Source organism: Cataglyphis hispanica, chromosome 19, assembly GCF_021464435.1.
Source record: "Cataglyphis hispanica isolate Lineage 1 chromosome 19, ULB_Chis1_1.0, whole genome shotgun sequence".
NCBI classification, from domain to species: Eukaryota; Metazoa; Arthropoda; class Insecta; order Hymenoptera; family Formicidae; genus Cataglyphis; species Cataglyphis hispanica.
The window spans coordinates 2,194,005-2,220,959 of NC_065972.1; the positions used below are offsets into that span (position 1 = coordinate 2,194,005).

Sequence of the window (26,955 nt, forward strand, 5' to 3'; positions counted from 1 at the left end):
CCGATAAACTTAATTTAATTTATGAAAATAATGGTCTCCCTGTATTTATAATATTTTAAATTAATAATGCACATTGTATACAAGTTGATTGAATAACATAAATTCAATTGCAACATAGAGGAACAAAGGAAAAATCGCAAAAGGAATATAAAAAAGAAAGAAACGATAATTTCAAAAGATTTATTAAACTGAAAGAAGACAATATATTGATCCAACAGGTAGAATTCTTCAAAAGGTTTTAATCTAAAATGAGACGAATTTATCTAATTACTATGGAGGCATCAGACACTTAAAAATTAAACTATTAAAAATATCTTTTATATTAATGATTATTGGAAAGCAGACTTAAATTTATTATTTTTATATATTATTATATATATAATCACATATGACTAACAGAGCAAAGTTAAAAAAACTGCAAGATTAAATTAGATTTAACACTGCAATAGTTGAGAATTAAAATTAATAGAAAATTGATTTTTCACAATATTTAATTGTGATAATGCGGCCAATTATTTCAAATTTAGATTCTAAATGTTTCTATAATGCGGGCAAGAATAATAAAACAAATATTAATTGTATATAACACCTATTTGTATCCATATTTGTATTGAATATGTAATATTTTTGCTTATGATAAACATGTATATATTTTTTGGTTTATTTAGTAATTTGAAAATTTGGTATACTATACGATAATAATTTCTTACACTCTCTTATTACAAGAAACTTTTTATTTTACGTAGTAAGTACGTATAAATAATTGTAAACTGTAATAAAAAATAAATTAACATATTATTTAATAATTTAACATATTATTACACAAAATATATTGAGCGAAAATATAAGTAACGTAATTAATTGAGACATTGTTCTACTGAAAGTTTTACATTTTTTTTTTTATTTAATATATCGCATCTTATTAGGATTATTTAATAAATATTAATTTAATATTGGAGGTCGAGCAATCACATTAGTTTACATATCAGATTGAATAAAAGCAATTTTTTTAAGATCGAAAGAAAATTTTGTATTTTGAAATGAAAAACGGAATATACGAATAAATCGGATTCAAACCAATTCAAATTTTTTTCTGAAAGCACGATATCGACAAATCAATTAGATCGAGCCGATGATTTGACTAGATATTATATTTTGCAGTCATGTTGGATTATGGTACCAAAGCTGAAAGATTATATGAATTATTTTTATATGAATAATGCCTGGAAATAAACAAGTTATTTTCTCCATTTTATCATTAACGTTTAATAAAATAAACTTGTAAAATATAAAATTGACAGTTTATTTACAGAATTAATTGAGATTAAGTAATATAAATAAATCAAACAAACGTTTCAATCAATGAAATTTTAATTTTACTTTCAATTTTATAAAATAAAAGCGATTTATAAATTTAGATGAAATGGCGTTTATTCTCGTATTAATTTATGAGAGATGATTTTCAAATTGCAAAAAAAAACTAATGCATAATCTTTTATATTTGACATCATAATCCAATACAACTGTAAAAAAGAGAGAGAAAGAGAGAGAGAGAGAGAGAGAGAGAGAGAGGAAAATACAAGGTAAAAAAAAAACGAGAGAGAGTTCCATCGCGAGCAGTATTACACCATGAAATAATTATCAAAAACGATTCGCTGTCCTTTTCTAAATTGTATTTTTATATATATGCCGCAAATAAAGCAACAGCTTGAGAATCAGAATTGATCATTCATTAATCATTAGCGCTATCAATCAATTGCTCATTGCCGCGCTTTCATAATATTGTGCAGCAGCCATTAATTATGTCGTATTTGTCACTTCAGATGCATTAGATTGATACTCACAGAAACAAACATGTAACGAGCTTATCCACGTGCGTGCAGCTCGTTTAAGATGCAACAATTTTAAAGCGACATCCTGTAAAAGAGAGCACCTCAGCTTAAGACACCACAGAGATTATCTGAGATTAATTGTTGACAGAGGAGGGGGAGAGAGAGAATGTGTGTGTGAGAAACAATTTCTTCCTTCACAGTGCGTGTTACAAAAGCCGGTTACAAAATGCTAGCAATAATATTCGAGTCATGTTCATATGAGGTATTTCTTTGCTTCTGTCCATAGAACATGTCGCGCACTCTAAAAACGGCCGTCTATTCATACGTACTCTAAAAATCTCCCTAAAATCGTACGAGATTCTTGTAACAATTGCAAACTTAAAATTCAATACTGGTGGCGCAAATGGGGCCAGGGGGAAGGGGGAGTCAGATACACTCTGACATACGTATATCTGAATCCAGATTGTGTATGCAGATGTGATTTCGAAGCGGTATCATATCGGGAGTCATTTAAACATCCTAAATTGGGTGTCATTGGGTCATAGTGCGCCTAATTCGAATAATTGTTGAATAACTGTTCGCCCCGCGTATCACGCGACCCTCGAACAAAGGCAGTGAAGATTAACGAGAACATTTTATACGCCCCTTCTTTTCAAAATTGACACCGTAAAGAATCATATTTTTTTCATCATTACGTCGATGTATTTGAGCGTTTGACGTACAAGAATGTCGCGATAGAATGTAATCGCATAAAACAAAAATTCAAAACATTCGATTCCACACATATTAGATTACACATCGATCGCGGAAAAGAAATGTAATCCTCTATGTTGCAATTTTGAAAAAAGAACGAGTGCGATTTATACATTCGAACGAAGGCCGCGATGCAACTCGCGGGGGGAGAAGGGGAGGGACAAGTCTAATCAACGTTTGTCGCGATTTCTAGCTATCCTTAACAATTGTAAATATGTTTCTGCTGGTATTTAATAACGTGATCTTGCTGGCAAGATAGTTATTATGTTTGTTAACGATTCACGTGGTTTTCCCCGATTGACGACAATCTCGAAATCTCTCTTTAATGACGTTTATTAAAAAAAATAATAAAAATAGTGATATCCGTTCAAAGAATATCTTTTCCAGATTTTTTTTTTTATGTCTTTTAAGGTTTGTCTAAATTTTTAAGGTTTGAGAGCGAGATCTGTTTTCAAAATTGTATTTTTCATATTTTGTTAATAATGTTATTCAGTAATTTTATAAATTCTTACGGAATCCTGCACTTGTATGTGTTGGATTGTTATGGAAATAATATAGTTATTCTAATTGCTGGTTTCAAGTTCAATGAAGCATATTATAATTATGCATAATTATAATTAATGTTACAATTTTCAAGAATCAATGACAGGCGACAAAGAGAATTGTTTGATCAATGGATGATTTCATTACGATTGTAATGAAACCATCCATAAATCCAAGTAATTATGACTCGTTTATGAATGCTCTCTATAAATTATTCGTCTATATAAGGATTGAAAGATACGATTTGACAGACGAGCCATTAACATTGACTCGTATTAAGGAAAATCTAGTCTACGTTTCTGTGTAGAAATTTAATCTAAACAACGGGAAAGTGTAATTTTTTTTTTTGTCGCGAACGCGCTGAGAGGGATTTATAAGTCGTCAACCGGGTTACCTAAGATTGCTCTAAATTCTACTACGCCATGTGTCTCACCTTGAAATTTAAACCATTATACATGGCATTTACAATGAAAAAAAAAAACTTTTTAAAAAAGATTTTAACAACAATTTTTTGTCCCATTTTTTGGAAGCTTACCCGATCTTTCACACGTAAAATAAATCGCGCAATTTACTTGCGGTCGTTTGTCAAAAAGTCATTTATTTATTTATTCCACACATGACAGATGGCAATGACACTCGACTGTTCTAGATCCGAGATGAAAGGATGACCTTTCCTATTGTAACTTTGACCATTTGGCAAATCTCACCAAAATGGCAAATCCGACTAGATCCGTACGCGTGTGGTACAGACACGCACATACACACATTTTCTGGCTATGCAATTATTGCGACGATAAAATGCACTATGTTTTTGAATTCTACCACAAATCCGACGCGGTCGTGCAATGTCGGACCAATCGCCATTTCTCGAATCTTAAAGATTGCAAGTTTTACTTTGGCGTTTCGTCGCAAACAACATACATTTTACCGAAACAATTACGTCGAGGAAAAAAAGATATTTTTAATGAAACGATCATTGTCAGAGCTATGTAACATTAGAGTAGGAAATAACTTTTAAAATGTTACGAAATGAAAAAGAGAGATTAAAAATTTGATTTCTTAAGCTGGTCCTGTATTGCACAACTACGTTCAATAGTTGCTCATTTTTCCTCAGGTGCTTCTGCACTCCTTCGAAATCTTCTTACATAAATCGATCCGACATCAAAGAGAAAGAGAGAGAGAGAGAGAGAGACTCCCTCGACACATAAAAGGAATATATCGTACAATAATATATACGTGTATATAAAATTAGCGACATCGCGTTTCTCTGGCGAAAAAAGAAATTGCACAATACAGTCCGCTACTAAAATACCATAGAAACCCTCGTAGTCGCGAAACCCTCTCCTTCGAGGATTAAATAAATACACGTACGTACTCGCGAGATTTTCTTTTTTATCCGCGCACACACACGTATACTCTCTTATATTATCGTCACTTCTTCTCTTTTTCTTTTTGATTGCAGCCGAATTCTCCTCGCGGAAAATTCGGCATGACTAGAACGCACTTATTTTTTTTTTTTTTTTTTGAATTATTTTAAGGCAAACTCACTTTTTCTCGCGCACTTTTCTCCACCTTATTTTTTTTCTTCCTTCATTCATTCTCTCTTCGATCGATTCTCTTTCTTCTCTTCATTAGACGGATTCACGCAAGCACGCACACTTGCGCTATATCAAGTATCTTACACACGCATACGCACACACATACACGTATCCACGCATTTAATACGTCATGCGATCACGTTCGTTGTTAATTGTCTCAGGTCAGGGGTGAACTTATGAGTTCCCGGCACAGAATTCGTTCTTCGCGGAATCGTGCCATTCCGATTCCGCTTCTGTATCCTGTAATCAAAACCGGGGATCGTTTAAAGAAAGACATTACGTGGATGCGAGAAGGAATTAAAAGGAATCATGGTACTAAGAAAAATGTAAAAAATTAGTTTAAATTTAAAAAAAAATGGGATAAGAATAATCAATTGATAATTAATACAATAATTGTGTTAGATGAAGAGGATATGTAAAGGAAATATTTGCATAAAATACTCTTCTATATTATGCATTTCGAAAAAAAACTCTTAGGAACATTTCGAGAAATTACAATAACATTCTCGAGTTTATTCGCGCATACGTCACGTGAAACCGAACGTAAAAGGTTGTTTGTACGACGGCGATCATTCGCTATATTTAATCTTGGCTTGAGACATCTTTGTTGATTAGCTTCTGAATATTTGGTCATATTAATTCATAACAGTTTGAATTTAACAGCTTGCTGCAGCTTGAAACAACATCTTTGACATTTTAACGGCCTCTCAATAATGTGGGTCTTTCACTTTTTCAAAAATAAACACAGTATGATCTTGAACCGCACAGTAATCGAAGCGCCCAAAATGTCAAAGCAATTGACTTACCGGATAGAAGTTTCGTTGAGCACACGCCTTGGCGGACGCCAGAGCTAAGATATATACGCAGTGGATAGGCCGACGTAATGGCGTCGCACGGGCCTTTTTCTTAGTTTAAAAGCCCTGGATTACGCCGTAGGCCTCGAGGGTGGACATGATGAGGTAGAGCAGCCAGAGGGAGAACAGGAACACGGATGTGATGACCTTTGGTATAAAAGGTCCACCCAATTCGCCGCCGATCGCCTTCGTTCGCCTAATCAACAGCACCACGATCACCAAGCAAGCCTCGGTGCAGAATATGGTGACAGAGAAGGCCAAGCTGCGTCATGAAATATGTCACGTAGTTATTGAAATGCCATCGCTATGCATTTGGAATTTTAGAGCGCAGAGATATGAAGGAGATCTAACTGCAAAATATTAAATTTTACGATGAGAATTTAAATTTCTCTTTCTCTTTCTTGAGACAATATTATTTGAAATTCCTAAAAGTCATAAAAATTAATGCGATTTAATTGAGACTTTTGATCAAGATTTTATTTATGTTCGTTGCGCCGAACAAACTAGTATATTTATTAGATAAGTATAAAAATTTACTAGAGGACATCTTCTTTCTATTTTCTTGAGACTTGGAACTCTAGATTTCACCGAGATTTCTCGTTCCGAAGATAAATGGGAAAACTTTCTCACCGCGATGGCAGATTCATTCCCAATTCCGGATCGGCAACGTCGAAACTTGACTCTCGTTTAAGGTCGATCGACGGATGAACATTTCCAAGTTCGATAACTATGTACCGCGAATTGACAACTTGACATTATCTTTTTTTTTAATTTTTTATTATTTTATTTTTTTTTTTTTTTGAAATTGAGCCAGAATTAACTTTGCGAAATTATTTGATAACTTAATTGATATTAAAATACGAGAAGTATTTTTTGCACATACGTCTCGTGTATATGTCGTCAATTTTCGCGAAAATGCTATCCGATACAAAGTTGAATCTCGCGAACGGCAACTCCCGTCGAATCCCCGCGTAAAATGGAATATCAGCGCCGTAGTGTAGAAAATTGTGAAGCAGGGATTCACAACTGACGATTTTACACAGCGTTATTTTCCAGGCGAAATAATACGCGGAACATTGAAAAATTCAAATACAGTCATTTTTAATGAAGAATTTACGAATTTCAAGGCAGTTCTCATCAATTCGGCGTAACGTGTCACGTTTATTAGAACTGATACATAAACAGCTGATTCTTCCGTCGATACATCATTTCTTAGCGCGATGCAATGACAGACATTTATGTTAGCTGTTGCCGTCCAAGTTGTCCTCGTAATGTCTCGATCTTGGGAATAGTTTCACGAACGAGATCGTAAATGGGAAATGACGGCTAGTTATCGAGGACACGTCGCCATTTTACTCTAACTTGACCTAATATTATCTCGTTCGACATCATCGTGGATCATCTTATCCAGATTCTACCGCGTACTGAAAACGTGTCCACGTGAAAATTGCCTAGATTAATTAAATACACACGTCTTAATTAAGGCGGAATATATCTCCAGAAATATTTTAATTTCGTCGAAATTTAATATAAAATTAATATCGTCGCTTCAAGTGATCGCTTTATCATCTGTCGCGTTAAAAATTGCCTTTCAGGAAGAAATAATTTTCAATAATTTGACAATCTTCAGAAATCATCAAATCATGCTTCGAACTGTTACTCGAGTCTATAACGAGAATCGAACATTCCTTTATGATACCCTTATGATAATTGTTTTATCACTTTATTTTATACTCACTTGCCGGGTTCAACGCGAAACGGCTCGCTGTGGCAGGCACGATAAATGGCGGCGATACTCCACGCGACGCCGATTCCCAGGAAGACATTCACCGCGTTGCTCCCGGTGACATTGCCCACGCTCGCGTCGGCGTACTTGTCCTGGCAAGCTGCCACTTTGCTCGCGAACGTATCTGGAATAAATTCGAGTTTTTGTCATTTTAACGAGTAGGGGGTATATATCGAGAGCATCGATATAGAAACTATCGATAAATAACGAAAATGTGATTCTCGTTAGAATATTCTTACGTTTTCTCCAGCGTTATGCATTGATTATGATATAAAATATTTTACGACATGTAAAATATTTTATATCATTGACATTCGCAAAATAAAAGTAAAACGTTACCATATTTTTTTTCTATTTTAGATAGAAATGCGATTATATATTTTTCATTGAAGGACTAATTTTTTTAAATCACGTAGGAATCCACTCTAAATAGAAAAAAGTGGAGGATAATTAAGTTTTAAATAACATTGCCTTGCATATTTTTTTTAAAATTTCATTAATTACGGATAATTTAATTAATTTATAAGATCAATCTAAGTACGTGATATGAGACGTTGCAGCTTTAAGAGAGAAAGACCGGTGTTGTAAGACCAACACGCACAATTCGATATATCGTTATTGTGTTTCAAACGTGCTTTGTAAGGCCGACAACCGAGATATATGTGCCCGATGATTGAAAAATGTATTCGTGTTACACGCATATATATCGGTCACCATTTATTTTCTGAGATATTTTTTTTCCGTTATCATTTTTTTATCGCTCGTTCTCCCGCTTTTATTTTTAATAGAATGATCAATGGACATTTATTTCAGAATTTGGAATATATATTAAAAAGTGGAAACGCTTAAATTATTGTATTTTTACAAAATTATATTATTTTACATTATTTTTGTTACAAATTTCTCATATTTTACATCTCCTTTATGTAAATGCTTGGTACGCATTCTTTCAGCTTAAGGTACTCGGATAATTCCGAAATAGCGTTAAATTGAAATTTCATTTTCGTATTTTTCTGACATTCTGAATTTAAGAAAAAAGTTTTCAAATAAACTAGAGCCCACCGTTAACCTTAACCCAGTGCCGCTTTTTTATTGCGAGTCGCACGTATTACGTGCTTCATTCGCAGCGTTCGCGTGATATAAAACTGCGTTTCATTGCAGCGGAGTGGATTTATGGGACGCATCCCGTCGGGAATCAAAGATCGCCGGCTGCACCGAGGCAGAACGATTTGCGGCGATGCTTCGACGTTGGCGCCGTGCACGCGATTCGATACCAGTTTGCAGTTCACAGTAGAACAAGCTCGATCCAAAGTGAGTTCTGCGTCGTCGTTATGTGAAGCGGTGAGTAAGAAAATCCCGCTATCACGAGATAGATTCGCGAAACGTGGCGTAATAACGCGCGTGCGTTTACGAATTCAATCGGTCTGCCAGAATTATGTTCCATTATAGAGGATGTGACAGATATCCCGAAGTCACGTTCTGTCTAGAGAAATAAAATGACGAGTTCGAAAAAAGATCCTGTATCAATTTATATATCCCTGGGACAAGCATTTATATTTTTACAATTTTTTTTTTTTTTCCTTTTTTTTCTTCGTTTTCTTTTGTTGCCATTGTTTCGGCCATTCTCCGCGTGCTAATCAATCGAACTAGCACGATTGTTTACGCTGAGCTTACGTCGTCGGGGTACGTTGTTGATATTTACTGGTTGTCGCATAATCATAATGCCTAATAATTCATCAGCCGTGAATGATAGTCAGCCTTGCATTAATACTTAACAATAATTAATTATTTTAACGATTGCTTTGGTTATTGAGTAATAAAATTATCACGCTTAGAAGGTTTATTAATTGTCGATTGCAAACTGAATTTTTGTAATCTGTTGCAACAATTAATCAGGTAATTAAAAAAAAAGGAACAAATGGATAGGTGTTTATTTGTGAAAATAATTGATATGAATTTATATAATTAATTATGATGTTATGTAATCAGTGATTTAACTATGTACAGAGAATAAACATCTTGCCTTCACGAAATTGCGACACTGTCAATGCAATATCAATCATAACTGTAACTATAAAAAATCCATCGTACATTCGACTTGAAGTATTTCAATTTAATTATATAATGTAGTGAGAGAGACAGTAGCAATTAATTTATAGGATTAGTATCGATGCATTGTATCGAATATCGGATGCGATTCTCGGGGAACTATACAGGTATTCTCAGAAAATTCTCCGTACTTCTTTTTGTTGGCGATGCGCGAAAAGAAGGATCTCGTTGAACCGATCTCGAGCGGTACTTTGGGAGATCGGAGGTACCTCCCGGCATAAATATTGATGAGTTTCTGAGAGAAGAAAGTTATTTGCCGCGCGTTCCTACAAGGAGAAGAAACACCTAGAGAGAGAGTAAGAGAGAGAGAGAGAGACTAGCAGAAGGAGAGCATAGCGACTTAAGTAATCTAGCCAGGGGAAGCCAATACGTCATGCAAATTTCGTCGATATTCGGGACGTGAGAGCCTCCAGGACAGATACAATTTTGAAAGCGCATATTCTGTTATGCGATTTACGAAAAGCAAGAAATCATTTTAACGCTACAAAAAAAAGGACACTGAGAAAAAGATACTGATATCGTGTATATGAAACAGCGATATATTTTGAAAATCAGGCATCAAGATCAAAAGAGAAAGAGTCAATTTCTTTAAGGAACTCCAGAATGGTTGCAGAGATGTGAAAAAAAAAACAGAAAAATATTTCGAAAAAGAGAGAATAAAATTGGAAGAAATTGTACCATATAAAATATTCTCTACAACACGGAGATGTTCATTGAATTTTTTAAATATAAATATATTCAACCGTTCCCGACAAAAATCATGCTTCCTTTTATATCTGAAGAACAATAAGAGAGAAGATAGTGAAAAAGTTATCTCGGCAATAGAATACATTTACTTTTATATACGTACTTTTATTTATAGCAAATGTAAAAATTTCCGAAGAAAGAAGCATCGTGACGCGTCTTTAAATGATGATAGTTAAAACCCTGTACCCAGAATAAAGAAGATATCTCTTTATTAATTCTCGATATCAAATTGGAGCAGCATTCACCGCGCATTAATATTTTATAGACATATTTGGGATAATCAATTTCACGCAAGGCAGCCACTGCTTTAGATGCAAATTTTGGACGTAATAACCTATTGACCCAGAAACTTGAAATGTTGCGGCTGTCGTTAAGCTTTTAATAGCTTTTGATAACGCCCACTTAAGTGACTTGTTAAATGCTTTTGTTTTGTATTTCAAATAAGGCTTTATAACAAAATAGTAGGGAAATACAAAAGTTAGGGATTTACAATATTACCCTTGAAAATTTTAATATAAATCAATATTGATTTTTCTCTCAAGATTTTTATTCGGACATTTCAATATCTATCGGGTAGTAACGCACATACATGATTAATTTTGGTATAATTGAATGGAGATAAAAATGTTAAAAACTGCGTTCTCTAATATAATATTTATTTTTCTAATATAATAAATTTTTTAAATCGTGTAAAATTTTTTGGAATCTGAAATAATCAAGATTCTTATTAGAGAAGGAATCACATGGCATGGAATATTTTAGTTGCATCAACATTTGCAGTGCAATGTTGCAAAGACATTATAAAGAGAGATATAAATGAGAGATATAAATAAAAAATTTCAAGATATAGTAAAGGTTTGTAGGATGTTAAAGATACCTTGCCTTTTATATCGAATTTAATTTCTTCAGAAAAAAAGTAGTAAAGATGCCAGAGTGTATAGAAGCCATAGGACAAATTTTAAAAAATGTCAATCAATCACTAATTTCAGTCTAGACGAGATTGGAAAATATTTAAAAAATATTGAAAGAAGAAACGAACATATATTCAAATAAACTAATAACCTTATTAACCTTCGATCAGTCATTTGTTATTTCGCGGCCAGGCACGTCTTGGGTCTCTAGAAAAATACAGAAACGTTTCAATATCTATGCGACACTTTATCTTATTCTACATAAAATATCATTTATAATTAATTAATTAACACACACATTATTTTTTGGATTTATTTTTGCTTTTATTTAACAAATGCACATATTTTAAAAATAAACGACGTAAACCTTTTTTCTTTTTTTGTTTTTATTTTTTGAACATCTCTACGTTTGTTTGTTAATAAGATTATCTCCATGACATCGTGAGTATATGTTTGCAGAAACGACGCATCAACATAATAAATTGCAACATAATAATTTGCAAGTTTTCCGAGAATGGACATTTTAATATCGCTGGAATTTTACAACGATCTTGCAGCGATATTGAGGCGACGTACTCGCAATATTGCAATGTGCGATGCAACGTTTCCGCAACGTTTCTGTAACTTTCCTGGATTATATAGGCGTTTAATCCAAACTTATGGTCGTACGCATCAAACGTTCTATTCCGTACACGAAAGGACATGGACCGTAGGCGGCCATTGTTCCTAGACTACAAAGACCAGCTGCAATAAATTATCGCTGTTCTCCTGTAATCCCAAAATCCTGTCGCAATATGGCGGGCGCCATAAGTGGAATGCGACCAATGCGAGATGGAAGGTAAACTAACAGGCGAGAGGCATATTAATCGCATCTCTAATACCATGATGTCTTTGAATATTATTCCCTCTTTCTCTCTCCCTCTAAATATGTTATCACCGCCTCCGGACTATTCTAAAAACGCCAATAAATAATAATGTTCTACTAAAACAATATTTATTGTGAAGAAAAATGTAAGATAGGATTAATTTTTTGATAGAGTGAATATAGATAATAATTTATTAATAAATGTGTGTTCTTATAATGCTCTTTGAAATAATAACAAAATTTAATAAATTATTGCAAAATTACATCGCGGTGAAAACAATCTATTGATTACATGTATATATGCGCTTACGATTAATATATCGTACGCGCAACAGAAATAAATGCCAAAACAAACATAAAATGTAGCACGGATAGTCTTGCATTATAATAATTTAAGAACAAGGATTAAGATTTGTTGTTCAAATCGTATAGCGAGAAATTTCCGAAAGTCATTCAACTTTCTTACGACGTTAATAACGTTTTAGAATGACAGCAATTATGTTCATTAAGTTTTACAAGTTCTTCATCATGGCAACATTCAGTGCTGTTTATTCTTATTCGATAGAAAAATACGACTGAAGGCTATTTATTAGATAGAAGACTACGAGAGAAGAATTTTAAGATAACTATTATTTTTCATCCATAATAATTCCCTTCAAGATAATAAAAAGTAGCAACAATTATTTAGCCACTATTTAAAATAATTATTTAAAAAATAATGGATTGTAAAAATATTTTAACAATTATTTTTCGAGGACGAGATAGTAACTCGATTATTTAAAATAATAAATAATAAAGAGTATTGAAAATTTTATTATAATATTAATATATTTTGATAACATAACAAATCCCTCTTTGAAAATATTTAATCTCGAGAAGCTTTATTAAAAAAGAAAAAAAGAGGAAAAGAATTTTATCGATAATTGTCGAGGCCACGCAACAGCTTGTAACAGTTTTGTATGATCCTTTCTATAAAAGCTCGCGTTTTGCTTGATACTTACCGGGGATGCTGGTGCCAAGGGCGACGAATACCACCGCGGTGACAGAGTCCTTGATGCCCAAAGTACAACCAAAATACGAGGCGACATCGCCGATTACAGCTGTCACAACCCCGATCCCTAGGATGCTGACGATGAAGCACAAGTAACCACCGGCGATATCTAAAATTTAACGAGATAATGCTCTCTTTATTTTCTCATATTTTAATGTCATATTTTAAATCAAACTATAGACTTTGCTATAACGAAAAATATTTAGATAGATAATTAATCAATATATAATAATGATTGCCTATAGACACAATACAAGAGATAAAAGAATATAAAATAAGAATTATAAGATAATTATTAAAAATTGATTAAAATAAAAATTGGTAAAATAAAATTAATTAAAATAATAATGGTGAAGATAGTTAAAATTTATTTTAGCAAGATGGATATGTTAAAATCAGCAATGTTTTTGAAAAATTAATAATAAAAAAAATATTGTTGAATACTACCAAAGAAGTGCTTTAATCATTTTGCATGATATATAATTAAGCTGTGCGTGAATTACAAAATGTGCTGATGCTCTCCGTTTGTATAATGCGCCAACGCAAACTACCATACATAATGCACGTTCGAGAGCTCTCAATTAAGTCTGCATAATTTTTTCCTAGTCTGTATTTACTCTTGGGAGTAATTAAGCTATTTCAGCTTAATCTCATCTAGATTGTTGAAATCACGAAGCGCATAACGTTAGACGCGCTATAATTCTATTTTTTTTTTTTTTTAAATAGACATATTAAATTAAAGCTGTTTTGTGTGTGTATAGTCGGAAAAAAATGTAGATTGAAATAATTTAATCGGCTCATTTATGATGTCATAAACCTAGTAGAAATTCGATATGGGATTTCGATTTGACTAGAATAAAAAAGAATGTAACGGTTATCGGTTTCGGTTCGAGCACCTACCTTATCCGGAATGTTATTCAGCAGTGTCATACAAAAAAAAGTGAGAGAAACAGTCTACAAACAAACGATACTGACATTTTCATCTAGTTCCTCTCTCGGGAGACAGAGCATAACAGTTGCCATAAAAAAAAAAACAAATACAACTCTGCAACAATATTTGTTATAAAAGATACTAATGTAGTTTTCCAACAAAATAATCACAAATACTACAAACTTATTAACTAGACAATTAATCTTTAATCACCGTTGCAACTGATGCTTCCACATAGAATTGACATCACACAAGAGCAATATATATCAGATGTAAATATAGTAATAATAATGATTTTTCTACAACAATAATATATGACAACTTGGAAAATAATAGATACACAGCGAGACATTGTTTTCTCAAATCGCAATCCAAAATTCGAGTATTAATCTCTATAATTATCGAAAAAGGTAACGTTTCAATATCGAATAAAAAACAGCACTGTAAGTGATAACACTTCTCGGTTCTATGGAAATAATTAAGAATAAAATTTTCAAATACGAAAATTTTTATAAAATTCATATTAATATATGTAGCGAATATATATAGAAAATTGTAACATTTTATAACTTTAATAAGAACTAATACATAAATTGACACAAAAATATGATCGCAAATATAAACGTTAACTGTAATCTTAAAAAAGAAAATTCAAGATATTATATTATTTTTTCCACGATACAACAAATTCGGCATTGATTTGAAATTATTATTTTACTATTAATACATATATATATATATATATATATATATATATATGAATATAAATTAAAAAAATTGTATGTATTTATCTTAAAAATTTAAGACATATGATGTATTGAAAAATTTGTGTGTTTAATTTTTTGATGGATGATGTACTTCGGTTTTCACGCAAATTATAGGAGAATGGGCGCATTTCGCTTTGCACGAAAAATTGTCAAACTCTGCGTGTTTTTACAGAACTTGTTCGCGCGAAAAGCGGTGGGTAATGGCTGATGGATCTCGCTTCGCGTGGAAAATTGTCAACCCATCCACAATAACCTGATAAATCAGTTTACATAAACGTTGACCTATTATTTTAACACATGTTATTTCGATTAAATTTTACTTGCACCAACAATCTTTCCATACTCTATCTCTCTTATGAACATTTGCCTTAAATTTTATGAAAAGAATTGGAAGATAAATTTCTCTATATATAATAATTTTATCTATAAATTCAAATTTCAGTACATTGTGTCTCTTCGATATTAATGATGATAAACAATAGTTCAAAATTAACGAAGCCAGATAAGAACTTAATTTTCCTGCTTCAGGAGCATCGAATTAAGATTTATGGCGCCGTTTCCTTTTTATGTGCGCGTACATATGTATGTGTGTGATAACAAAAGAAAATTATTATTAGAAATCTTTATGGGAAGGCACGTTTACGGTGAACGTGGTAAATATAGCTAAAGAGTCTGTAAACACGCGGTTAGTTTTACTGTTAACACGTGGCCGATGTATATTATCGCAGCACGCTTACCGTAATCTCTGGCTAAACTCATAACTGATTTATTAACGTATTTCATGGCCTTTTTCAAGTGACCTTTTTCAAGTGGCTTTTATTGATTACATTATATATAATTATCGAAAAATTCGCAGGCTTGAAAACTTTCTCGAGGGACCGAGTAGCTCGTACTAGTTCTATAAAATTAAACACTAAGAAATAGTGTGAAATCAATTTTAATATAAATCTAACATACTTAGTAACAGTATACTAATTTATATAATACATAAAGAGAATTTTAAGAAAAAATATTATATCTATAAAATGTTATACCTATAAAACAGAAATATTTTATACTTTAATAATTGAGACAAAAATATTCTATTTATTTTTGCAAGTTGTAAAATTTAATTATCATATTTAATAAAATTTAAGCTCAAAATGTGACGTCAAGCAACAAAATTTCTCAAAAAAGTTTATTAATTTATTAGTCCTACTGAAATAAACCTATTTTTTTTTTCCTTCGAAAAATCTATCAGTTTTTAACGCTTATTGAGAAAAACTTGTTTAGTATCTTGAACCCACCGTATAGAGCCCGAAATAGGTATTGTCATAAATTCTACGAACGAAAATTACTTTGGAAAAGAGTATGCGGGTGCAGGTCGCCGTAAATCACGCGAAAATTTCGTGGAAAAGCAGAGAATGGCGCGTGGTGTGTATCTCGTATGTATGCCGTGCATTTATCTCTATACAAGTATATGTGTGTATTCATGGGATTTCCTAACATTTTCGAAAAGCCGCAAAACTGAAATATTACACACACGCCTTAGTCCACGTATATGTATAAAATCTCCAAATTAAGTATGTCGGAATTGGATTTTCATCTTTAAATTTGACTAGCTGTTTTATTTTAGGAAAAATATTCATGAATTTTGCCTCGTAATATCGCTTCCGCATGTTGCAGTTGCGTAATCTTAGAATTCGGAAAGATTTTACGAGTGTAGATAAGATATGTCAGTGTTTAAGTATGACAATCGTGAAAATAATAATATTATTATTTCCATCACACCAGCAAAAAATCTTTCTTTATTCATTTTTTTGTTCTTTTTTATTTACTCCATTAAAGATTAAAATTTTCAATTGCAATCTTTTGATTTTATTCAGAATGTCTATTTATTATTCTACCCTTCGGTCTCTTTACGTTTTTAACAAAAAGTTTGCGAAAGTTTCTCATTTTGACAACTTTTGGCTATCCAAGCGTTCTTTCTTTCGAAAAGTGGGGCGAGAAGGATTGGAGTAAATGCTGGTTTGCATCTTGTAACGAAGCGTTGATTTATAAGAAAGGCGAGAGAAGAGAGAAGGGAAAAATAAACACGATGAAACTACGCTGCTCGATACAGTAGTTTCCAGAGCTCTTGCCAGTTCAGCAGGCTTTCGCGATTGTGCTCGCTGAAATAAAACACGTCTTCCCTTCCTCAACCCTTTATCCCCTCCTTCCCTCCCCCCTTCCATCTTTCCTCGTTTTCTTCCACCCGATGGAAGCAGCGTCGTGACTAAAGGGTGCAGACAAACCCTTTCGTAGCTCAAAAAAAAAAAAGAAGTGAAAACAAAGGGAAAGTCGGAAATTAAAGAAAAGTCGAATTAAATGAAACTGAGACGCGAAAAGCGCTTGGGAAAAATCCAAGAAAAATCTATGAAATAAAATGACAGGAACAGTAAGAATTCTTTCTCATGCTCTTTGCAAACTAGAAGAGAAAGAAGTATAAGAGCTTTTTTACTTAAAGTTGATACATTTTCCTTGTGAAGGACTGTAATTTTTATGTATGCATAAAAACCCGTGTTAGAAAACTTGTATTTGTGTGTAGATGCATTAATTTTAAAATCGTATAGTTACTTTCTGAGAGAAATGTATTGAATTATATGTTAAATTATTAATCTACTAAATTATTAATCTACTAAATAATTTATAGCGGAGAGATATTAAGATCATCAGATCAAAGTTTCGACACAAAAGACTAGATTTTGCCCCTCCCTTTTCGCCTTGCAGATTGCGTCATCATAAACGATGATAAAATGCGTGTCGATCGAAATTCACTTTACCCTCCATCGTGTCAAGGCCGATTGCAATTTTGTGTCTGTCAACGTCGTTTTCATGTAAGATTGCAGCCACCATTCGCATTTGCGAGCGACTTATTACCTCGAGGCATGCTAAAAACATCTTCTCGCATCGCATAACGTTTATCGATTTTATGAAACTGCTTAGCGATAGCGAACACGTACTTTACTGCCCTAAATCTTGCCATAAAGCATCGCAATAAAAATTTTCTTATACAGAGTGAGTCCAAATGTTCCGATCAGACTTCGAGATTTTATAGGAAATTTAATTCCGAACAAAAAGTTTTTTATTAACATGGATCGAAAAATCATCGCAAAAAATGAAAATGAAAGAAAAATTCTTTCTTTCGTTCATTATATCCGCATACGATTTCTTTTTATCCTAATTACGAGTAAAAATATGCTATAGAATTAAAAAAAAATATATTGTTGTTCCAGAAAGTATATACTGATACGAATGTAAAGATTGCCACTCACCGGTAGGCGGGACAAAGGCGAAGAGAACCTTCCAGAAGATGGTGAGCGAATGCATGAGATAATCCATCGCCGATGGTGAAGAGGGCTGACCACCCTCCTCGTCTTCATCGCCCCCGCTGACGGTAAGCGCTTCCGTAAATTGTTCCTTCCATGAGCTTGTGCCTGAAAATGTATTTTCAGAATTCGTATATCAAAAGAAGAAGGGAAGAGAGAGACAGATAATGATATTTAAATAATTACTAATTGTCCTAATTTTATTAAGATCTTAGATCTTTATAACAATTTCATAAAAAGATTAATAAATTCTTGAAATATAAAATAATATTTGGAAAAATTATAAAATTAAAGAATATATTGGAAAATTATTTAATAACGTTACAAAAACTTCTGTTTATTATTATGCAAAAATCAGCTGAAAAAATCAATTTTTTTTCTCAGAAAAAAAAAATAATTTTGAATTTACTTAAAATGCGTGAATTAATTTTTTATGTATATACTCAAGCTTATGAGTATATCGAGTGAGAGAATGAAGCGTTTTGTTAGGGGCAACAGTCGAAAATGCTTTGAGCAATTTCACTTCACAAAGTGAACGAAGGCAGAAAATGTAGAAAGGAAAACCGAACAAAGAAAAGCGCACTATAATAGAGCAAAACGATATTTTCTGCACTCCGTCGACTCCATCTGTTTTATTATAGTACATATATCAAACATAGCAAAATATACATAGCAAACGTCCGAGATATTTTTATCTGAATATCTGTGTATGAATAATTATTTATTGATATTTGTATTTACATTTATTCAAATATTGAGAAAGACTTGTGACAAGTGTTAAAATTTTTTGTGTCTATTCTACATTTTAATTATTATTTTTTATTTTTTTCTTTGAACGTTTCACTAATATTTATAATTTTGTCATAAAATTACGATAAAAGTTCTCGAAATTGTTTCACTGACGGCAAATCAATTTCTACATAATATGGAAAGCTATTCTTTTAAATAACTATTATGTAGCGTGACACAATCATTTAAAAGGAAAAAAATATAATAAAAACGATTTAAAGATGATAAGAATGGATGCAAAGGATTTCATTCTCAAGAGAATGAAGGGAAAAAAAAATAGAAATATCTTTGATACAAAACATTGTCATCGCATTCTGCACACGCGATTTCTCGATTCGGAGATTCGTTTTTATTGAAGAGAAGCTTTGCGGAAAGGAAGGGACAAAAAGTACATGAAACAGTTTCCTAACATGAGGAAAAGGGAGGTCTCCAAAATTGCGCAAGAGAAGGAAATGAACAAAGCAGACTTCTTGGTGAAACTGATAGCTGCAGAGAGAGATTCGTGCTTTCTATTGTCTTCTGTGTTGGGAATCGATAACGAAAGTGAATCCGACACAGAGTGTCATTTTCGAGGCTTCCATTGGAAATTTACGGTATTCATACAGTACGAGAGGTGACAATGGCGGCCTTCGCGAGATATTTTATTTCGTGTTGTTGATTGCGGAAAATTGTTGCGAAATTTATTGAAATTATAACTATTTCAAATCTAATAGTTCACGATTTATAAATCAATTAATAATTTACCACTCTTTAAAGCACGAGGTGCGCCAAAAAATAAAAACGATTGTATCCGATTGATATATCCGAACGCACATTTGCAATTAATATTAAATTATTAAGTTGCCGCGTCAACTTGTGCGCGTCTGGCGCGACGCAGAATAGAAAAAGAATTGCACGGAATATGAAGTAATGCGAAAAGTGAAGAAGTACGACAGAACGTGAAACGGCCGCGTAGCAAGGGCGCGGCAACAAAAGGGAATGGCGCGGAGGATGCAGCGAATGCAGAAACGTGAGAATCATGCATATGGCGTCCGGGGAGTCTTGAATTTCACGAGCCGCCCCCCCATGCATAACACGCCGCATTCCTCGGGGTTGCATTTCTGAAGAGCTCCAATCTAGATGTTCGCGAGTCCCGCGATGCGCATTTTATCCTCCATTGGGAAGGGTTAAGTTAAGCTCGCTTAGATGCTTCTGTACCGTTCAATAATAAATTTACGACTATCGGTGAGAAAAAAGAGAGAGAAAGAGAGAAAAAATTCCCCGGGGACGTGAAAGATTTCGTGCGTTTTATATAACTTTAAACAACAATATCTTCTCTTGTAAACGAGAACGCTACACGTTAAAAAAGAATTCTCCCCGTGGGAGTGGAGGACAGAAAATTTATTAATAAAAATTATTATTATTAATAAAAAAAGAGGACACTTAAAAATTAAAATTACAGGCTTTTATTCGTTGCTTCGATAAATAAAATTGATAATATTGCAGGATAAAATCTCTTTGTGATATTACAAAAAAGAGATGAGCTTTGTATCCGAAGGTTTAAACCTTAAATCTGATTCTCTCGAATTATAACAGATTTATCCTTTCGTTCTCTCTCTAAATAAGTAGCTAATGCTCTCAGTGTCTATACGGAATCTTTGTATCTTTGTATACCGGTTGTTCCCCGAGAAAAAGGTTTAAGATGAAAACTCACCGAGTATTATAGAGGCGTTTGCTCGTTGGACGAGCTTATCCACTGTATTCTTGAACTCTTTGGACTCTTTGATCCTGATCTGAGCCCGGGATACCTCGCCCAGCCGCGGTCTGCCCAGCAACGCCATTTTCTCCTCCTCCGTTCTCTCCTCCGGTTGTTTCATCTCGGCTGTCGCCGCGATTCCTGCCTCCGCTGAAACCAGAAAATCGCGTCTTGCTGCTTCAATGACGTTAGCACATGTTTCGCGGCAACGTGAGTAGAGAGCCGGCTTATGATCAGACAGCAACAGCGCACAAATCAATTTCTGTCATTCTTAAATAGATTCGCGGCATAAAGTAAATGAGGGATAAATTGTGGAAAATTTTTTTAGTAAATTTAAGAATTTTTCTATCTAAATGTTCAGAGAAATATCAAATTAATTAAATTAGTTTATTAAAAATAAAATAAATTTAGTGTTATCTTATATATAAATATACATTTGATATCTTTCAAATATATTTTACTTTTTGCGTTTATATATTTTTTTAATAAAATATATTTATAAGATATATAATTATGCATATATTTATGTAACTCTTTGAGGAACACGTATCAAAAGCTTAACAAAATTTATGGTACTTATCAATGTTTAAAGATCCTGAAAATTAATCCTATGAAAACATTATTAGATAATGATTGATTGAGCGATACTCCTTCGTTTGTGTAAATCCGTGTAAATAGGCTTTAAGCACGGGCGATAAACGCGACAAACAGTTCGCATTCTCGCATGAGGACGCGGCTTTCCTATCGATTGATCTCATGAATTATAGTCGCGCGCCTCTCTTAGGCTAATTCTGTGCTCTGCACTCGTGTCTGACCACACGTCGACTCGCGCCACTTGCACCGACGCTCTTCTACTAGAGCGCAGTGTGAAGAAGTAAGTCGATGCATGGGAGGACAAGAAAATATCCTACGTACGTGCCCTATATACAAATATTTTTTATATATTAATTTCATCATTACTGCATGATTTTGACAAAAAAAGACTAATTTTCCTTAAGCAAAATATTATCTAATTTATATTTTTAACTATCAAAAAATTTTTAGCGTGTAAAGCGATATACTAAATTCTCGAATGTCACTTATATTTAGTAATAAAAATTTTGACAATGCATTATTGCATGGAATTTAAGCAAAAAGAAATAAATCCGCTATGCTGTCAATGCATAAATAATACTCAGCGGTCGCATTTATCTCCGCCATCGAGGGATGATCGATATTTTGCGACGGATATTTCGACCAATGACGAATGACGTACTCATTGTTGTTGTCTCCTGTCCACGCCCGTGATAGTACTTCATCATAAGAAAAAGAAAAAAAATAAATCCGTAGATATAGATCTAGACGTAGCAAAAAAAATAGCCAGGAGAAAAAGAATAAAGATAAAGGATATTATTATTATTATATAGGATTGTATAGTTTTCATTAAAATACTCTTTCTCAAAAAATTTTATCACATTCAATATGTATGTATATTTATCGCTGAATATTCATATGTATTCGTTCTATAAAAATTACATTCGAAAAGCAATTCTATAGATTAGTTTTATTTTTGCATGTTTCATCGGAGAAATCAAAGCAGTTAACGAGCAAATTTCTGAATGGCTTGATTACGTTTTAAACATTTCTACCAGTGCAAAAATGGTTAAATGTTCTTTTGCCGGAGATACTTTGCGTGAAGGAATCGGCGAGAAAATTTTCCGTAATTTCGTTATTTTTCTGAATCGAAGATGATATTGAGTATGGAATTTTGTGATTTGTGACTTATTTCCGACCTGAACTGTCGGCTTGCAGTTCTCACTCTAGTTTTGTTTACCCCGAAACCTTGATAATATATAGGATTATCGAATTGCAGTTTTCTTATTTTTATTCTCAGTAAATCGCTGATAAATTAATTATTCCTTTATTTTTGCTTTCCCACTGACTTATTATAATGCCATTACATTGATACTATATAAATTTTCATACGTATATATATATATATCTAAATGAATATCCAGTTTAATTCAATTTTGGTTAATAATATATTAAAAAAATAAAATGTAAATTTTAAATAAATAATAACTAAAAATATATAAATAATAATGACATTTAAAAAATTCAAAATTTTATATTAAGATATTAACAAAAGTTCTTATTTTAAATTAAAATTTAAAATATATTGTTATTTAATGAACATAACATTTCACGACGAAAAATCATTACTTATCCATTAAATTCGAGTTTAAAGAAATATATACAATGCTACGTTTGTCAAAATTCGTTTTTGTTGAGATCTCGCGGGATTACGTTGTCATTTTTCAGTCGCTTCTACGTCGAATCCTCATCCCTAAAAACATCCCTTCGTGGGCAGATATAAGTTTGTTTACGTTGCCTTTCGCCGTGTTCTCGTGTTACCTTCTAAAAGCTTCTTATCCCACTGAAAGCTCATATCTCGACTGAAGCTCAGTTGAGTTGGCTTTCCGCGCTGGCGAATTCAATTTCGCTCGATTTTTCCCGGACTTGAAATCGATGTATCCTGCATTATTTCCGTAACACCTTGATATTCTCATCCTACCGATTATTTTGTTATATCTTTATCCTCCGTTATCTCTTGTCGACGCAATTATAATATAACACCATAATAGAGATCCTGCGTATTATAATAATTGTAAAAAATTTTTATTAATAATATTACAGTAGATTCTATTAATTAAAAAATATAAAATAAAATATAATAAACACAAAAATCATTTGTATAATAATTAGGAAGTAGTATAATAATAATGTATTTTATATTCGAAATGTCGATTATGTCATGTCTGCAACAAACATTCGGTAGCTCAACCTGATACTGATGTAACAATATTAATTAATATAATAATTATGAAAATTTGAGATTCTTTCATATCATATTTCTTTACCCTGTGTGAAATTTATTAGATTTTAATGTACATAAAAAATATCAATTACCTTAATGTACGAAAAATATTCACTTTTTATAGCCATGTTTGCGCGAAGAAAGCGTTTTCATTGGATTCGGAGCTCATTAAGAAGGTGCGTTCGTACGAAAGAAATGAGAGAATATGATTTATCAAGAGTTTAGGAGGGGAGGGGGCAAGGGGAGTGAGATATTAGTAATGGCGAGTCATTTCTGACCTAAACGGGGATAAAATCGATAAGCGATTCTGGCCGATGAACGCCAGATGCAGCTAGGGCGCCGATTTATCACCTTTGAAATCCATCTTTTATCGGGAAAGCCGGTGGGTATAAACTCGGAAAATTCGCCCCAGAAGTTATCCTGCGTTTTGCGAACATCCGCCGGCGCTTTACCCCGGCATCGCTACGCTTTTCTCGATTGAATATAATGGTGCGTGCTTGCTAGCTGAATCGTACATACATCAGAGTTTCTGTACATATGTATCTTGGCATCTTCTGGTATAAAATTTTTTATTTATTTATTTAATAATGCTTTGTGCTTCTTTGCGCCTGTTTGCGAAGGTAGAAAGATCTTTTTCTTTTCTAAATTTTTTAAAATTTTATGGATATCAATTATTTAAAATACATCTTCCATGTGTTTTTTTTTCTTTTTTTTTTTTTTTTTAATTATAATGTTTTCTATTAAGAGATTAAAAATAAGACAAATAAAATATTTTTATAATAAATTTCTTTATTAAATCCCGAGGTATAGTAAAATTACATTTGTTTTACATTGTATGAAATTTTTTTTTTTTTTTTTATTTTGAGCACATTGGATTACTTTTATTCGAGTCGTTTAAGCTGAACAATCTTTGAGCAAGAGAAAATCCATATGTACATATCGAGTAGAATTATTCTATCTTCCTACATTGGATTTTATTGCAATCGGAAAATTTCTACCAGAACTGGGACACGGTGATTGAATACGAACAGCGATAACTAATATGACTATGGCGCGTTTCCATCAAAATACTTTAGACTCAATTGATGCCAGTAAGTCGGAAATACATCGGTGGCGTAAAACTGTTTCCTTCCGCAACCTACGAACGGTAGTGGAATTTTTACGAGCGACCCTCGATCAAGACGTGATCGAGAGATTATCAGAAAGTATAAGAAATTTGTTAGGGAAGGATAAGAAAGATCGGAGATTTTCAGTATTAGAGGATCATTTCTCGACTTCCGAAGAATCTCCGTAATTAGAGCAAAAAACGCTTAATTTAAAAGAACTTAATCTCTTTTATTATAAAAGCAAGAGGGAAAAAGTACTCTTATAAATTTACTGATCTAATGTGGTTTTATAATTTTTTAAATTATACTAATTACATTCGAAATTTATAATTACATATTATATATAATTAGAACAGAAAAAGGGGAAAAAATTTAGAATATTACATTGCTGCATCGAAAAGGGGAGAATTTAGGAAACTTGTAGAGTGTAATCTTTAACCGGGTAACGTTCGGCACGTATGCAGGTTGATGTAGCGGTTGAAATTACTCCTGGTACTGCCAGAGAGCAAGAGTAAAGTGGATCGGCTGAGGCTGGAATGGATGGGGTTAGGAATGAGAGTGGTTAATGCGAGAGCGGACTTATCATGGATCACCCGGACAGCTGCCGCAACCGAGGAATGAGAATTGGTTCAGAATCGGGGAAATTTTAAGGTGAAAAAATCCGCGAACACAAAATTATAATTTTAATCTGTTTAACGAATTATACGCCAACATAAGGATTAACGAAATATTAAAAAAAAAAAAACCCATAAAAAAAAACGTTCTCTTAAAAGAGCCATTTCTCTTTTACCGCACGCTCCCGACATAAAACTTCGATCGAAACGTAGTTTGTACTTTAAAGATCCACGAGAGATTATACTTAAATATTTTTCAAGTAAAATGGTTGAAACTTTAATTATCAAGGAGCATAAGTATAGTATATTGAAGATATTCTAGATCCACTTTCTAAAGTGCACTCTTCCTGACAACTTGTTATAATTTTTAAACTACTTTCCGCGAGTATACATTGATTATCATTACTTGCAAACAGGTGCATAATTTTATCATTAATCAATTACAGATCGTTAATTATTCTCAATTGCTTGCTTATTAATTTTATTGATTACTCTTTATGATTTATTATTCTTTAGCTATAGTGTGTAAAAAGAATTCGAATTTTCAAGCAATTAAATACACAATAAAATGTTCATCTATCTCGAGAAAGGTACACAGATATATTATTTTAATGAGAGAGTTGAAAATATTTAAAATAATTTGTTTTCTTTTCTTTAATTTTATCTTGTTCAATGTTTGATTGCACTATTGTCGTTTACTTCTGTTTTATTATATTTGTTTGGTTATATTGATTTTTTAAGACGCATACAAGAGCACGTCACTTATTTACAAATACTTTGTCGACCTGTTCGCCTGCGAAGTTTGCTCGGGACTTTAGCCCGGGAATCCATTTTTAGAAGCAACGTATGGCGCCTCGCAGCCAACGTAACTTAGCGTCGCGGCGGTAAAGTGTTAGTGTTCTAAGTGGTAAATTAGCCGCGTTGTCTAAAATTCTCGAGGTTGATCAGTGGAGAAGTTCCTGCGAATGACCAATTAAAACGAGGTGCTTAGACCAGTAGGTGCTAAACTTGGCTAGGGTCTTCTTGTTACTTAGCGCGGTCGCTGTCATCGCCAAGACTTACATCTTTTCATATAATAATTTATGAATATCGAGGATATAAAAGGCTTAAGAATCAATATTAAAAATTACACATTAATGACACCTCGATCATCTGTTCTTTATATTGTTGAAGTATAATCGGATCTTCTCGATACTAACAATATTAGAAGATTCTTTCCAACTTGCAATTATAGTGCGATGAAGAAAATGATACACTTGCTCCTTTTGTTCAACAAGATCGATATATTTCTTACCCAAAACAAGACTTGTTACATATCAAAGCCCGGAAGCAAAATGAAACTCTTCCGGAGCGATGTCACGAAAGTTGATGTAACGAGATGAGGAAGTTTCGAATATAAACATAATACAAAACTTCCGTGATCTGCGGCGAGATTGATTAATTCCTTAATTAAAAACAAACAGCCAAGGGTTAATTAGCTGAAAAGTAACGAATCGCCGAGATTTTTCCTCTTCTCTGTTCCTTTACGATAAAAATGTATGTATGTATAATGAAGCGTGAGATTGTACGAAGTCAAAAATTATACAAACAGAGAATGAGGGAAAATTCGTCTTACCAGCTAAATAATTCTTTTATCATTTCGTATACTCGTTTTTTCCACGCTCGCGCGATTCTCGAGGGTTCAATGAAACGCTATTGTCATCTCGATCGAGTTCTTGAACATAACCGATTCTTCGTGATTTTAATCTAAACTGCATTCG

At 32.9% G+C, this 26,955-nt stretch overlaps 1 protein-coding gene across 3 annotated transcripts in view; it reads right to left on the minus strand.

Moving 5' to 3' along the window:
* Positions 1–776: 776 nt before the first annotated feature.
* The window catches only part of LOC126856469 (sodium/calcium exchanger 2), a 59,605-nt gene continuing 33,426 nt past the window's right edge, over positions 777–26,955 (minus strand). Inside the window, exons 4-9 of one of the 3 annotated variants that reach the window (XM_050604992.1) lie at positions 20,577–20,759; positions 18,041–18,202; positions 13,000–13,158; positions 7,319–7,490; positions 5,533–5,842; positions 777–4,966 (exon numbers count right to left, since the gene is read on the minus strand). In XM_050604992.1, the coding sequence (XP_050460949.1) occupies positions 5,638–5,842; positions 7,319–7,490; positions 13,000–13,158; positions 18,041–18,202; positions 20,577–20,759 (881 nt within the window). In that variant the 3' untranslated portion in view covers positions 777–4,966; positions 5,533–5,637. Of the gene's footprint in view, positions 4,967–5,532; positions 5,843–7,053; positions 7,205–7,279; positions 7,491–12,999; positions 13,159–18,040; positions 18,203–20,576; positions 20,769–26,955 lie in introns of those variants that run through there. The other 2 variants (XM_050604991.1, XM_050604993.1) reach the window with 2 other exon arrangements.